Here is a 15,163-nt window from a genome sequence, read left to right on the forward strand (position 1 = left end):
CGCCCAGGCTGGAGTGCCCTGGCCGGATCTCAGCTCACTGCAAGCTCCGCCTCCCGGGTTCACGCCATTCTCCTGCCTCAGCCTCCTGAGTAGCTGGGACTGTAGGCGCCCGCCACCTCGCCCGGCTATTTTTTTGTATTTTTTTTTTAGTAGAGACGGCGTTTCACCGTGTTAGCCAGGATGGTCTCAATCTCCTGACCTCGTGATCCACCCGTCTTGGCCTCCCAAAGTGCTGGGATTACAGGCTTGAACCACCGCGCCTGGCCAATTCATTCATTCTTAATCAGCTCTCTCAGGTTGACTATTTTCTCTCTGTTTAGAAAAGAGGTATTGGAAAGTAACAAAATTTTACTAGATTCTTTCTAGGAGAGAAAGATGGCCTGATTTTTTTCTCATTGTTACTATCAAACAGCAACCTCAGACCTCTTCAGCGGAAGGTGTAGCATGTATGAGAGCAGACTTCTAAGTATCATGGGGCCAGTTTTAGGCCATTTGTGATTCATGGGCCCCCTCACACAATGCTGACATTTGAATGAATTTGAAAATTTGCTCAGAACCAAAGATTAATTTTAGTGGAGGAAATATACTTGAGAATAAGTAACAGGCTGGTCATGATGTCTCACACCTGTAGTCCCAGCACTATGGGAGGCCAAGGCAGAAAGATTGCTTGAGGCCAGGAGTTTGAGACCAGCCTAGTAAACATAGTGAGACCCCATCTCTAATAAAATAAAATAATAATATTTATTTTTCGAGACAAAGTCTTGCTGTGTCGCTTAGGCTGGAGTACAGTGGCGCATTATCAGCTCACTGCAACCTCCGCTTCCCAAGTTCAAATGATTCTCTTGCCTCAGCCTCCTGAGTACCTGGGATTACAGGCATGCACCATCACGCCCAGCTGTTGTATCTTTAGTAGAGATGGAGTTTCACTATGTTGGCCAGGTTGGTCTTGAACTCCTGACCTCAAGTGATCCATCCGCCTCAGCTTCCCAAAGTGCTAGGATTACAGGCGTGAGCCACCATACCGGATCTAAAATGCTTTTTAAAAGAGAAACTAAGAAGCATCCATTAGTGGCAGCAAAAGCAGGAGCCATGATACCATCTCTGAAATGCCAATATTTCTACTGTTTCCATTGCTGTGATTCCCTGAGTGAGACATAAGTTATTTATTCCAACAAAACTGATATGGCACGTTATATGGTTGTACATATGCTAGAGGTTATAAAAATAATTCTGAACGCTCTTTTAAATAATTAAGAGGAAAAAACGTTAAATTTGACTTGTCTGTTTTCTGACAGTAGACCAAATTTTGGTACAATTGAATCACACTGCAGCAGAATTCACCCTGTGCTAGGACATCCAGTAATACTTTTCATCCCTGAAGACGTGGCTGGCATGGACTTGTTGGGAGAACTGATACTGACTCCAGCAGCTGCACTGTGCCCCAGCCCAAAGGTTTCTTCCAACCAGCTTAACAGGATTTCTTCAGTTTCCATATCCTTTTGATGAAAAGTTCCATCCAATTATCTTTAAAATGGGTTTTTATATCCCAGTTTAGGAAAGCCTTTGGTATGTGAATTCTGCAACTACAAATATGTATGATTTGTGTAAAAACATATAATCTAATGTGAAAGCCAAGCTTGAAAATTTTGCCAGGGAACTGAAAACTGTCAAATGTGACACATGCCATGCATTTTTCATACAATCCAATATGACTGAAGCCTGAAATGAATGGTGCACGAGGAAGAGATGGGGCTAGAAAAGTAGTCTGGAGTTGAATATGGTTGATCTTGAGTGCCATACTAAGGATTGTGAACTTTATTCTCTGTACAGTAAGAAACCATTGAATGTGGCTGGGTGCAGTGGCTCACGCCTATAATCCCAGCACTTTGGGAGGCCAAGGCGGGTGGATCATGAGGTCAGGAGATCAAGATCATCCTGGCCAACATGGTGAAACCCCGTCTCTACTAAAAATACAAAAATTAGCCAGTCATGGTGGCATGCACCTGTAATCCCAGCTACCCAGCTACTTGGGAGGCTGAGGCAGGATAATCGCTTGAACCCGGGAGGTGGAGGTGCAGTGAGCGGAGATGGCGCCATTGCACTCCAGCCTGGGCGACAGAGCAAGACTCTATCTCAAAAAAAAAAAAAAAGTAATTTATGGGAGTGTAAACCAGGTCAGGGTTATATGTGTTTTTTATACAAGTGAATACATAGTCATAAGATACTAAAACTTAGCAGTTTTCTTTAGCAACTACACATATTTCTATATGGACCTTTGGGTCTGCCTCTGATATTGTCAACTTGGGAGCAGCCAGTGACTACTTTCTTCAAAGATACCTCTTCTTTAATTGATTGGAAAAAATACCATTTGTGTATAGTACCCAATTTGGATCTCAAATTGGATAGAGGTATATCCTCCCTCTCTCTGCACAGGAATGAAGAAACTTGAAGAATATTAGAGAAATGAAAGGAAATATGAATAGAAAGTGTATATAAAAATATGACCAGAGATATGGCCCAGGTTGGGGTTTGAGGGTCAGGGTCTGGCCAAATGTGAGAGATCACCTGAAGTGAGGCAAACTGGTGTCAAACAGGCAAAGCTCTTTCAGAGCTTGTTTTGGCATTGCATGTTTTTTTGTTGTTTGTTTTTGTTTGTTTTGTTTTGTTTTGTTTTTTGAGACGGAGTCTCGCTCTGTCGCCCAGGCTGGAGTGCAGTGGCTGGATCTCAGCTCACTGCAAGCTCTGCCTCCTGGGTTCACGCCATTCTCCTGCCTCAGCTTCCCAAGTCGCTGGGACTACAGGCGCCCACCACCTCGCCCGGCTATTTTTTTGTATTTTAGTAGAGACGGGGTTTCACCGTGTTAGCCAGGATGGTCTCGATCTCCTGACCTCGTGATCCGCCCGTCTCGGCCTCCCAAAGTGCTGGGATTACAGGCTTGAGCCACCGCGCCCAGCCGGCTAATTGTTTTTTGTATTTTTGGTAGAGACAGTGTTTCCCCCTATTGGCCAGGCTGGTCTTGAACTCCTGACCTGAAGTGGCCCACCTGCCTCAGCCTCCCAAAGTGCTGGTATTATAGGTGTGAGCCACCGCACCCGGCCTGGCATTGCATGTTGATACTGGTTCTCCTCTTACTTCCTCTGCTGCCTCCTCTATTCCTGGTCCTTCTGTTAAGATACTTGTTCAGAAGAGTTCTAATGTACCTAATCTGTCAACTCTGGGCCTTTACAAAGGTAAGGGAGCAGTGATACTTCTGAACTACTGTGGAAGAGAAATGCCTCATAATGAACTGAGAAAATCACATAAAATTCCTTAGAAACAATTAAAACACATACTAGTGCAAGATGTAATAGTATTAGGCCTAGGAAGCGGACTGTAATATTCACATAAGCTCTAACCACACCAGCTTTGGGTGAATCATGCTAAAAGTTGGAGGTTAATAACTGAGCTAATAAAACTGTGAAATTGGAGTATGTGACCATGGGCTGATATCTAGGAGGGGTTGCAGTTTTGAGATTGACTGTCCTAACTAGAATCCTTTGAAATTTGGAAGGTAGTCTGGTCTTCTGGCTCCTGAGGAAGATGACCAATAGGGAAGAGGTATTCTGTGGCTATGACTGGTATGAGAAGATTGAAGCCTACTGGGATGGGGCAGTATCTTAGAGGGAATGATAGACTCCACCGATTTCAAATAGAGATATGACTGGTGAATTTCTAGGGATCTCCATATCTCCTTTTCTCTTTCATTTTTGTTTTTGGGCTTTGCTGGTTTAGTTTTTTACCAATTCATGGTCCTGAACTTTCTCAGTTAACTTCGGAAATGAATAACGTAGAAAATGTCCCCTCATCTCCCTCCCTTATTACTCTAAAGGACAGAACAAGGATCCACATGAAGGTACTTCTCTACATGGATTTGAAATATAGGACTATCCTGATTGTATTCTAAAGGATCAAGGTGCTAGAAAGTGACCACTGGGCAATGGATTACAATTGGGGATACAAATATATAGTACTGGGGCTAAAAGCAGATTCTTTAGTCAGTCTAGCAAAATCTAGAACTCAGTTCCACCATTTACCTCAAGCTCACGCTGAATGAGGTATTTAACCTATCTGTGCCTCTTTTCTTATCTGTAAAAGGCCATAAGAATAGGTCCTATCCAATAGTGTTGTTGTGAAGTCTAAATGTTGAAATAGTACATAAGCATTTGATGCAGTACCTGGCACGTAACACAAGTTAGCTGTTGTCATTACACTCAGGTGAATCTAACCTCTTACCAGCCATACCTGCCTTAGAAAGTTGTACAAGGAATCAATTAATTTATTGTGTAGTGCTTTTCAGTAATGTAAAGGAGTGTTGTTTGGTTTGCATTGTACATACGTAGTTACTATTTTAATGTTCTTCCTGTGAGTCATTATGATTTGCTTCCATCATGTGGATAGAGAAACAGGTTCAGGAGGGTAAATGAGTGTTTGAATTTAGATCTCCTATTCTCAGATCCTTCTTTGTTCAGAATACAGGTTCTGTAGTCATTTTGTATTTCGAGGGCTTTACTTATCTTAGAAATTCATGTAATATCTTGTCCTCTAGATTTGGTACTTCCAGATGTGAGTTATCGGGCGGAATCCAGTGAGGGGGATCAGTCTCAGAATATGGACCCTCAAGGACAAACTCTGCTGCTTTTTCTCTTTGTGGATTTCCACAGTGCATTTCCAGTCCAGCAAATGGAAATCTGGGGTAAGTATAAGAGAATGGGGTTGCCAGCTTGGGTGTGCCAAATGCTAAGAGAGAGGGAAACTTTGTGTAATGCACACATGTAAATTAGATATATTTCTGTAGAATAAAGAAGTTCAGTGAAAAACCCTGCTTAATAAAATAAATATATCCTATAGAAAAGATTCATATATTGATGCATTGCTTAAATGATGACATTTCTAGATCTGGTTGGCCAGAAATCAGCAGACACTTCGTATATATTGCTCCCTAGGGATCAGCAGTTCTCAATGTTAGCTGCACAATATTACCTGAAGAGCATCTAAAATGCTCACTCTCCAGAGATTCTGATTTCCAGATGGACTGAGGTGGGGCTCAGGGCTCAGTATGTTTAAGAAATTTTTTTTATTTTTAGAGACCCTTTGTCGTCCAGGCTAGAGTGCAGTTGCGCGAGCATAGCTCACTACAACATCAAACTCCTAGGCTCAAGTGATCCTCCCACTTCAGCCTCCCAAGTAGCTGGGCCTATAGATGCATGCGACTGCACCTGGATAACTTTTTCAATTATTTTTTATATTATTGTTTTTTGTATGGAGGTCTTGCTTTGTTGCCCAGGCTGGTCTCAAACTCCTGGCTTCAAGTAATCTTCCTTCCTTGGCATCCCCAAATGCTTCTTGGTATGTTTTTAAAGTTTCTCAGGCCGGGTGCGGTGGCTCACACCTGTAATCTCAGCACTTTTGGAGGCCAAAGTGGGTGGATCACTTGCAGCCAGGAGTTAAAGGCCAGCCTGGCTAACACGGCGAAACCCCATCTCTACTAAAAATACAAAAATTAGCTGGCATGGTGGCGGCTTCTTGTAATCCCAGCTATTTGGGAGGCTGAGGCAGGAGAATCTCTTGAACCCAGGAGGCAGAGGTTGCAGTGAGCCAAAATTGTGCCACTGCACTTTAGCCCGGGCAAGAGATTGAGACTGTGTCTCAAAAAACAAAATAAAATAAAATAAAATAAAATGACTTCTCAGGTGATTGTGATGTACAGCAAGGCTTGGGAACTTTTCATCATCATGCTGCCTTTCCAAGTGGATTTTAAAAAAATGCACACCTGTTCTTATTCAGGTATGCAACAAGGAACCTTTGGTGTTTATCTGTTAGATGGGTGATAATTTGTTATCAATCAGAAAGATTATCTATGATAGAGATAAAACAGTGGTTTCATTTTCTGGTCCGTGAAACATATGCATCAGAATCACTGGATGATGATGATGATGATGATGATGGTGATGATGATGATTTTTTAAAGGTTCTAATTTTATTGACCAGGGTTCTTTTTTTTTTTTTTTTGAGATGGAGTCTCACTCTGTCGTCCAGGCTGGACTGCAGTGGCACGATCTCGGCTCACTGCAAGCTCCGTCTCCCGGGTTCACACCATTCTCCTGCCTCAGCCTCCCGAGTAGCTGGGACCACAGGCGCCAGCCACCTCGCCTGGCTAATTTTTGGTATTTTCAGTAGAGACGGGGTTTCACCGTATTAGCCAGGATGGTCTCGATCTCCTGACGTTGTGATCTGCCCGCCTCGGCCACCCAAAGAGCTGGGATTACAGGCATGAGCCACCGCGCCCGGCCTATTATTATTATTTTGAGACAGAGTCTTCCTCTGTCGCCCAGGCTGAAGTGCAATGACGCGATCTTGACTCACTGCAACCTCCACCTCCCGGGTTCTAGCGATTTTCCTGCCTCAGCCTGCTGAGTAGCTGGAATTACAGGCACATGCCACCACACCTGGCTAATTTTTGTATTTTTAGTAGAGACGGGGGTTTCACCATGTTGGTCAGGCTGGTCTCGAACTCCTGACCTCATGATCCNCTGGCTAATTTTGGTATTTTCAGTAGAGACGGGGTTTCACCGTATTAGCCAGGATGGTCTCGATCTCCTGACGTTGTGATCTGCCCGCCTCGGCCACCCAAAGAGCTGGGATTACAGGCATGAGCCACCGCGCCCGGCCTATTATTATTATTTTTGAGACAGAGTCTTCCTCTGTCGCCCAGGCTGAAGTGCAATGACGCGATCTTGACTCACTGCAACCTCCACCTCCCGGGTTCTAGCGATTTTCCTGCCTCAGCCTGCTGAGTAGCTGGAATTACAGGCACATGCCACCACACCTGGCTAATTTTGTATTTTAGTAGAGACGGGGTTTCACCATGTTGGTCAGGCTGGTCTCGAACTCCTGACCTCATGATCCCCCCCCCCCCCCTCCTCGGCGCCCCAAAGTACTGGGATTACAGGTGTGAGCCACCGCCCCTGGCCATTATTATTATTTTTGTAGAGACAAGGTCTGAACTCCTGGGCTCAAGTGATCCTCCCACCTCGGCCTCCCAAAGTGCTGGGATTACAGGCATGAGCAACGCACTTGCCTCAAGTGATTCTTAAATATAGTAAAATGTGAAAACCACTGAGCATTAGCAGGAGTTGGCTTCTTCATTTTAATCCAGTAAACCCTGAGATGTAAATTTAAGTGTTTCTCAATGCCCTCCTAATCTTTGAGGAAAGTTACAGGGAGAAGTGGAGCTTTATACAAATTTGGGGAAAGGTTTGTAAGCCTCCCTTTTGGTGCTTCTGATATGTTTCTGTGTTCTCCTTTCTCTATGGGCCAGTGTGTTTTCGTGGGACTCTATTCTTCAGGCACTCCAGTGCTATTTGGTGTGGCCCTGCTCCCACTGAGTCATAAGAAAAAAGACTGCTTACAACACCAGACCAAAAGAGCTCATATTGACTGGTGTCCATTATTTATTGAACAAACCATTGTTGGCTGTGGTATTCTTCCTGCTGCCTTCCTTCTGAGCCTCTCAGCAGTAAGATAAGGCAAACTTTTCCCAAAACGTGCTATACACACTGTAGGAGAGAAGCACTGTTTCCTGGAACTCTGGCTTGTAGCTGTTTATTTGAGGAGCTAGTGGTCTTTGGTGCGCAGCCGTTCTGATGATTAATGCCAGGGGAATAGAAAATAGAAGATATCTAAACTAATGTGAGGATTCCTAGGGCTGTTCCCTGTGGCCTGTGCTCACACAGACAGAGGCTGGTAAGAGCAGCAACTTATTATTGTGGAAAAGACATCAGGGTGGAATCAAGAGACCTGGGTTTAATTTTAGCACTGATACCAACTTCCTCAGTGATTTTTGGGAAGCACGTCACATAAATATGAGCCTCCCTTTTCATATCTTTAACATGAGATTGTTAGGCTAGGCCCCATCAAAGGCCTTTCCAGGTCTAAAACCCTCTTAAGACTTAAGATCTGCTACCTTCTGGCAGGTTTTTTTTAAGGTCTGCCAGAAGGTAATCCTCAGATAATGTAAGCCTGATAACATGTTCTGAGCCCTAGTGAACATTCCTTAAGAACTCAGATTCCTCAGAAACACAGTATTATCATTCTTGTACTACTGTGATAATCTGTACACTTCTGTTTAGCTTGACTCTGAAGGCCTGCAGTATCTCAGTTGTTGTACTCAGTATTGGATTTAAAAGAAATTCATCAATGTATTAGTAAATACAGTAAGTCTCTCACATCTTACACATCTGGTAATTTAAGACTAGCCTCTGAAGAAGATGCACAGTGAGGGGAGGGAGGTAGATATAGACATAGTGATAATTTTACCTTACCTTCCCCCTTTTCTTTCTCATATCCTTAAAAGCTTTCTCTAGAACCTCTTCTTTTAGGAAACAGATTGTTCAAAATTAGTCTGTTCCCATGTGTCTTTAAGAAAATTACTTAATTGGCCTTATGCCCACCTGCCTTGTCATGATAACTTCTGTGATTAATTCATTTTTTTTTCTTGTGACTAACTCATTATTTTCCACAATGTCAAAAGCATTTTTTGATGGTCAAAATTTTAGGAATGAACTTTGACTTTTAAATTAAATGACTGATGGGTGCAGCACACCAACATGACACAAGTATACATATGTAACAAACCTGCATGTTGTGCACATGTACCCTAGAACTTAAAGTATAAAAAAATATAAAAAAATGTCTGCTTTCAAAAGGGATCTGATTTCTTGAAGCTATTCTTAAAACCAAACTATGGAAAATACCAATCTAGATGATATATTAACATAGCAATAGCAATATTTTGAAATTGTACAGTGTACATTTCAAAACACTTCATGGGCCAGGCACCGTGGCTTGGCATCTGTAATCCCAGTACTTTGAGGGGCCAAGGCAGGAGGATTGCTTGAGCCCTGGAGTTTAAGACTAGCTTGGGCAACATAGCGAGACCTCGTCTCTACATATAAAAATGTGCCAGGCATGGTGGCTCACACCTGTAATCCCCACACTTTGGGAGGCCAAGGTGGGTGGATCACCCTGAGGTCAGGAGTTTCAGACAAGTCCAGCCAACATGGCTAAACCCCGTCTCTACTGAAAATACAAAAATTAGCTGGGCGTGGTGGCAGGCAGGTGCCTGTAATCCGAGCTACTCAGGAGGCTGAGGCAAGATAATCACTTGAATCCAGGAGACGGAGGTTGCAGTGAGCCGAGATCATACCATTGCACTCCAGCTCAGACAACAAGAGCAAAACTCTGTCTTTAAAAAAAAAAAAAAAGCCAGGCATGGTGGTGGTGCACACCTGTGGTCCCAGCTATTCGGGAGGCTGAAGTGGGAGGATCACTTGAGCCCTGGTGGTCGAGGCTGCAGTGAGCCGAGATCGTGTCACTGTGCTCCAGGCTGGGCAACAAAAAAGCCCGCAAAACACTTCATGTACATTATTGCAGTTTATCTACACAACATACCTGTGAGAGCACGTGGTATAAAGTCATTTTCTATATTGAAGAAAAGATTTCATCACCACTAGTTGATGGCAGAATTGGCCCTAGAATCTATGTTCTCCCTGACTCCAGCTCCAGAATCCTTTTGAGCTTACCATATATTACCTTCCCTAACAGGAAAGCCTCATGGTGCCTTATGGTAGGAAATGTTTTTCTGGCTTGCATTTTTAATACAGTCCTGGAAAAAGCCAGCCAGTTTTAGGCTGATTCATCATATAATTCTGAACACTGTAAACAAAGAATAATCAAGAAGGATTTTCTCCAGGTGACCTGTAAATTTGGCTTCCTGTGCCTGCTGCATCAGGATCATTACATGGCGGCCTATTGTTTGATGGCATAATTTTTTTGCCTGTTGCTCTCACGTTAGCTTTTCTGAATGAGGCTGAGCAGTGGTGCCCGTGGTTACTTTAACAGAGATAATCCCCCATTTAAAAGGACCTCATACCAACAGTTCTGTGTCATCTTTGTGAATTTTAACCTTTTCTTTACCACAGTATGTCTGAAAGCACTGCCACAGCAGTGATGTTCACATAGACGTAGAGTAGGGTTAGGCACACTCTATAGGACGTTTGCTTCTCCCTTTCTCCTCTCCTTTGGGGTCACTGGGATTGTTGTTTACAGTACATGGTACATATATGAATTAAACAGGATCCCTTATTTATTTCTTTAAAAAATAATGTCATTCTTCACCTTAATTTTCCTGAGCTTTCTTAGATTTATAAGTGGGAATTGGGTAGGTTTGTAAGTTGCTGGGAGATTTTGTCTTAAAAAAGGTAATTATCTGTGGATATGTAGGGATCTCTTCTTCCAAGAGGCATCTTTTCCACTCCCAGTCCTGACTCAGAGCACATGAACAGCAATCTTGAAGTAGCTATCCTCACTTATGGTTAATTCTTGGATAATGCAAGCCTGATACCATGTTCTGAGCCCTACTGAACATTCCTTAAGAACTCGATTCCTCAGAAACCAGTGTTATCATTCTTGAACTACTGTGATAATTTGTACACCTCTGTTTAGCTTGACTCTGAGGGCCTGCAGTTTCTCAGTTGTTGTACTGATCTCAATACAACATCTCAGATGTTATATTAGATTTAAAAGAAATTCATCAATGTACTAGTAAAGTGTCTTAAATCTTACACATCTGGTAATTTAAGACTAGCCTTTGAAGATGCACAGTGAGGGGAGGTAGATATAGTGATAATTTTACCTTCTCCCTCCCCTTAGGAGTCTATACTTTGCTCACAACTCATCTCAATGCCATCCTTGTGGAGAGCCACAGTGTAGTGCAAGGTTCCATCCAATTCACCGTGGACCAGGTCTTGGAGCAACATCACCAGGCTGCCAAGGTAATAAGGAATTCACAGCCTCTTTTCTCCTATTCTCTAAGAAAAAGATAGCAAGCATATATAGCAGGCACAGGGCCCAGGAGCCCTTCTTCCCTTAATGCCCCTTCCTCTCTTCTGTCACCTGGGTGATCTTGTAACGCTGCATCTAGCCTACAACTCAAACTTTAGCTTAGATGGATCACTGTAACCAGCTTGGTTAGTCTTACCTCCTAGTAGGTGTGTTTGGGTAAATAAGGAAATAATAGTTAATAGGGAAAAATGGCTGATAACACATCTCTTCCTTATCCATATAATTCCCCTTCCCACACAGACTTCTGGAGCTGCTGCTTCGCTGTGTCTTATATTCCTCCCCTATTTTCCTAATTCTTTACACTATCACCTTCTCTTCTTACCTGATTTTCTAAATCCATCCATCCTGTGTACTTTTGGTAACACATTTCTTACCTCATATGGCCCACTTTTCAGGGAAAAAACAACCACACTAAGCAGAACTAAAAGCTTTTTTTTTTTCAAATAGTGTGTCTGTTTTCTTGACCAGTGTCCTATTGCTTGTCTTCTCTAAATGTGTCTGTGTCAGTAAGTCACCTCTGTGAAATGCGAGAACATTTTAAAATTTTATATTAATTCCCTAAATGTTATGGTGTAAAAATATGTGAGGATCTCAGTAACTTTTGTTGATGGATAGGAAGAATTGTTGAAATCCTGCTCTGATGGAAATGTGTGGGCCCTCTGGGATTCTCTAAACCACATCTTGGGATTCACGCAGTCTTCCCCTTACTTGTTATGTTTCCCAGGCTCAGCAGAAACTACAGGCCTCACTCTCAGTGGCTGTGAACTCCATCATGAGTATTCTGACTGGAAGCACTAGGAGCAGCTTCCGAAAGATGTGTCTCCAGACCCTTCAAGTTAGTAGGAGATTGGGTTTGGGGATGCTTAAAAGTGCCAGGGTTTGGGCTGGGTATGGTGGCTCATGCCTATACTCGCAGCACTTTGGGAGGCCAAGGTGGGAGGATTGCTTGAGCACAGGAGTTTGACACCAGCCTGGGCAACATAGAGAGACCTTGTCTCTACAAGTAACTAAAAAATCATCCAGGTGGGGTGGTGTATACCTGTGGTTCCAGCTTCTCAGGAGGCTGAGGTAGGAGGATCAACTGAGACTGGGATGTTGAGGCTGATCCATGATCATGCCACTGCACTCCAGCCTGGGCAACAGAGTGAGACCTGTCTTAAAAAAAAAAAAAAAAAAAATGTCTGGGGTGGTGGCTCATGCCTGTAATCCCAGCACTTTGGGAGGCTGAGGCGGGTGGATAACCTGATGTCAGGAGTTTGAGACTAGCCTGACCAACATGGTGAAACCATGTCTCTACTAAAAATGCAAAAATTAGCCAGGCGTGGTGGCAGTTGCATGTAATCTCAGCTACTCGGAAGGCTGAGGCAGGATAATTGCTGGAACCTGGGTGGGGGAGATTGCAGTGAGCCAAGATCGCCCCATTGTACCCCAGCCCAGGTGACAACAGCAACACTCCATCAAAAAAAAAAAAAAAAAACCATGATTTTAATGACATTCTACTGCTTATCTTTGTAAAATGTACAGTATTTTTAGAAACATTATTTTATTTGCGTCACTGTGATGCTACATAGTACCAGGCTTAAGTTTTAAGAAATATTTGTGGCCGGGCGCGGTGGCTCAAGCCTGTAATCCCAGCACTTTGGGAGGCCGAGACGGGCGGATCACGAGGTCAGGAGATCGAGACCATCCTAGCTAACACAGTGAAACCCTGTCTCTACTAAAAAAATACAAAAAACTAGCCGGGCGAGGTGGCGGGTGCCTGTAGTCCCAGCTACTCGGGAGGCTGAGGCAGGAGAATGGCATAAACCCAGGAGGCAGAGCTTGCAGTGAGCTGAGATCCGGCCACTGCACTCCAGCCTGGGCGACAGAGCAAGACTCCGTCTCAAAAAAAAAAAAAGAAATATTTGTTGAACAGTAGTATGTATACTATTTTACAAATAAGAAAACAAGTTATTTAAGATTTCTGCTTTAGGTCACACAGCTAGTTAAGAACAGAGCTAGGGTTGGGTGTGGTGGCTCACGCCAGCACTTTTGGAGGCTGAGGCGGGTAGACTGCTTGAGGTCAGGAGCCCACAACCAGCCTGACCAATGTGGTGAACCCCTGTCTCTACTAAAAATACAAAAATCAGCCAGGCGTGGTGGTGCACACCTGTAGTTCCAGCTGCTCAGGAGACTGAGGCAGAATTGCTGAAACCCAGGAGGTGGAGGTTGCAGTGAGCCAAGATCACCCCACTGAACTCTATCCTGGGTGACAAAGTGAGATTCCGTCTCAAAAGAGGAAAAAAAAAAAAGAAAAGGAACAGAGCTAGGACTAGATCAGTGATTCCTAATCTAATTCCTTGTTGAAGAATGCTATCTCATGGCGACAGAATACACTGGAAATAACTGAGCAACCTTAACTATTACATGTATGTGGCAATACGGAATCAGGCTCACGTTCAAATTCTGACTCATTTACTTATTAGTTATGTTTAGGCCTGTAGTTCGGAGACTTGTCTACAAATTGGAAAAAATAATAGTACCTCACAGAGTTATGAAAGTGGGAGCTAAATGTGTGCTATGGTCTGAATGTTTATATATCCCCAAAATTCATATGTTGAAATCCTAACCCCTGAACTGATAACATTAGGAGGTATGAGGCCTTTGAGAAGTGATTTAGGTCATTAGGCCCTCATGAATGGGATTAGTGCCTTTATTTTTATTTTATTTTTTGAGTCGGAGTTTCGCTCTTGTTGCCCAGGCTGGAGTGCAATGGCACAATCTCGGTTCACCGCAACCTCCACCTCCAGGGTTCAAGCAAACCTCCTGCCTCAGCCTCCTGAGTAGCTGGGATTACAGGCATGCGCCACCGCGCCCGGCTAATTTTGTATTTTCAGTAGAGACAGAGTTTCTCCATATTGGTCAGGCTGGTCTCAAACTCCCAACCTCAGGTGATCCACCTGCCTTGGCCTCCCAAAGTGCTGAGATTACAGGCATGAGCCACCGCGCCCAGCCGGATTAGTGCCTTTATAAAAGGGGCCCCAGGCCGGGCGTGGTGGTTCATGCCTGTAAGTAATCCCAGCACTTTGGGAGGCCGAGGTGGGTGGATCACCTGAGGTCAGGAGTTCCAGATCAACCTGACCAACGTGGTGAAACTCTGTCTCTACTAAAAAAAAAAAAAATACAAAAAAATTAGCCTGGCGTGGTGGTGGGCACCTGTAATCCCAGCTACTTGGGAGGCTGAGGCAGGAGAATCGCTTGAACCTAGGAGGTGGAGGTTGTAGTGAGCCAAGATCGCACCATTACACTCTAGCTTGGGTGACAAGGGCGAAACTCTGTCCCCCCACACCCCCACCGAAAAAAAAAAGGCCCCAGAGAGACCCTTACCCCTTCTGCCGTGTGAGGACACAGGGAGGAAGTGGGCACCCTACAGCCCAGAAGAGGGCCCTCACCAGAACCTGACCATGCTGGCACTTTAATTTCAGATTCCCTGCCTCCAGCACTGTGAGAAATCAGTTTCTATTGTTTACAAGCCACCCAGTCTACAGGAATTTGGTATAGCAGCCCTAATGGACTAAGACAGTGTCAAAGTGCATAGCATATGGTAGATTCTCAATAAATGTTAGTGTTTCCCTTCCTTTAGGAATGTGTGCTGACCAACTGCTATTATCAATGCGCAATATATCATTCCATATTTGTTGCTTCATTTTTTTGGTACAGTTTTCTTGAAAAGCTAGTATAATACAAAAAATATTTTTAAATAATTAGTAAAATTTATCACTATAATTTTTACTCATTATCTCATATATAGTTGTAATCAAAGCATTCTATTTTCATATATAATTTGACATTTTCCCCATTTCAACAGTCTTAGAATTTTTAGTTAATATCCCACCGTATTGTTTAAATCTAATTTAATAAACGATTCCTCTGTTAGACATTTGTTTACATTCTTGATTATATAGTGTTTCAGTTAATACTTTTATGTAATATCTTCCTCCTTTTGAATTATTTTCTAGAACAAATTTCTGTAAATGGAGTTATGAGTCAAAGTGTATAACACATTTATAAGCTAGTGTATTTTATCATAACTTCAACTTTCTAGGTCATGTGAATAGCACAAGGTAGTGAGAAGAACATTATATTGGGAATTCTAAGGTATCCATTAAAGCCCTAACTTTTGTGCTAACTAGCTGTGAGATCTTGGGTGGGTCACTTCTTTTTTTTTTTTTTTTTTTTTTT

General features: G+C 43.2%; 1 protein-coding gene across 20 annotated transcripts in view; it reads left to right on the top strand.

The window, feature by feature from the left end:
• LOC108518691 (CAAX prenyl protease 2) overlaps nucleotides 1–15,163 on the top strand; it is a 106,967-nt gene that overhangs the window by 65,081 nt on the left and 26,723 nt on the right. For 14 of the 20 annotated variants that reach the window (XM_017857278.1, XM_017857289.1, XM_017857285.1 and 11 more), the window contains 5 exons: nucleotides 1,296–1,491; nucleotides 2,258–2,408; nucleotides 4,587–4,733; nucleotides 10,751–10,872; nucleotides 11,667–11,777. In XM_017857278.1, coding sequence (XP_017712767.1) covers nucleotides 1,296–1,491; nucleotides 2,258–2,408; nucleotides 4,587–4,733; nucleotides 10,751–10,872; nucleotides 11,667–11,777 — 727 coding nt within the window. Of the gene's footprint in view, nucleotides 1–1,295; nucleotides 1,492–2,257; nucleotides 2,409–3,027; nucleotides 3,894–4,586; nucleotides 4,734–10,750; nucleotides 10,873–11,666; nucleotides 11,778–15,163 lie in introns of those variants that run through there. The other 6 variants (XM_017857273.1, XM_017857279.1, XM_017857271.1 and 3 more) reach the window with 3 other exon arrangements.

Source organism: Rhinopithecus bieti, unplaced genomic scaffold (genome assembly GCF_001698545.2).
Source record: "Rhinopithecus bieti isolate Rb0 unplaced genomic scaffold, ASM169854v2 scaffold_44159, whole genome shotgun sequence".
NCBI classification, from domain to species: domain Eukaryota; kingdom Metazoa; phylum Chordata; class Mammalia; order Primates; family Cercopithecidae; genus Rhinopithecus; species Rhinopithecus bieti.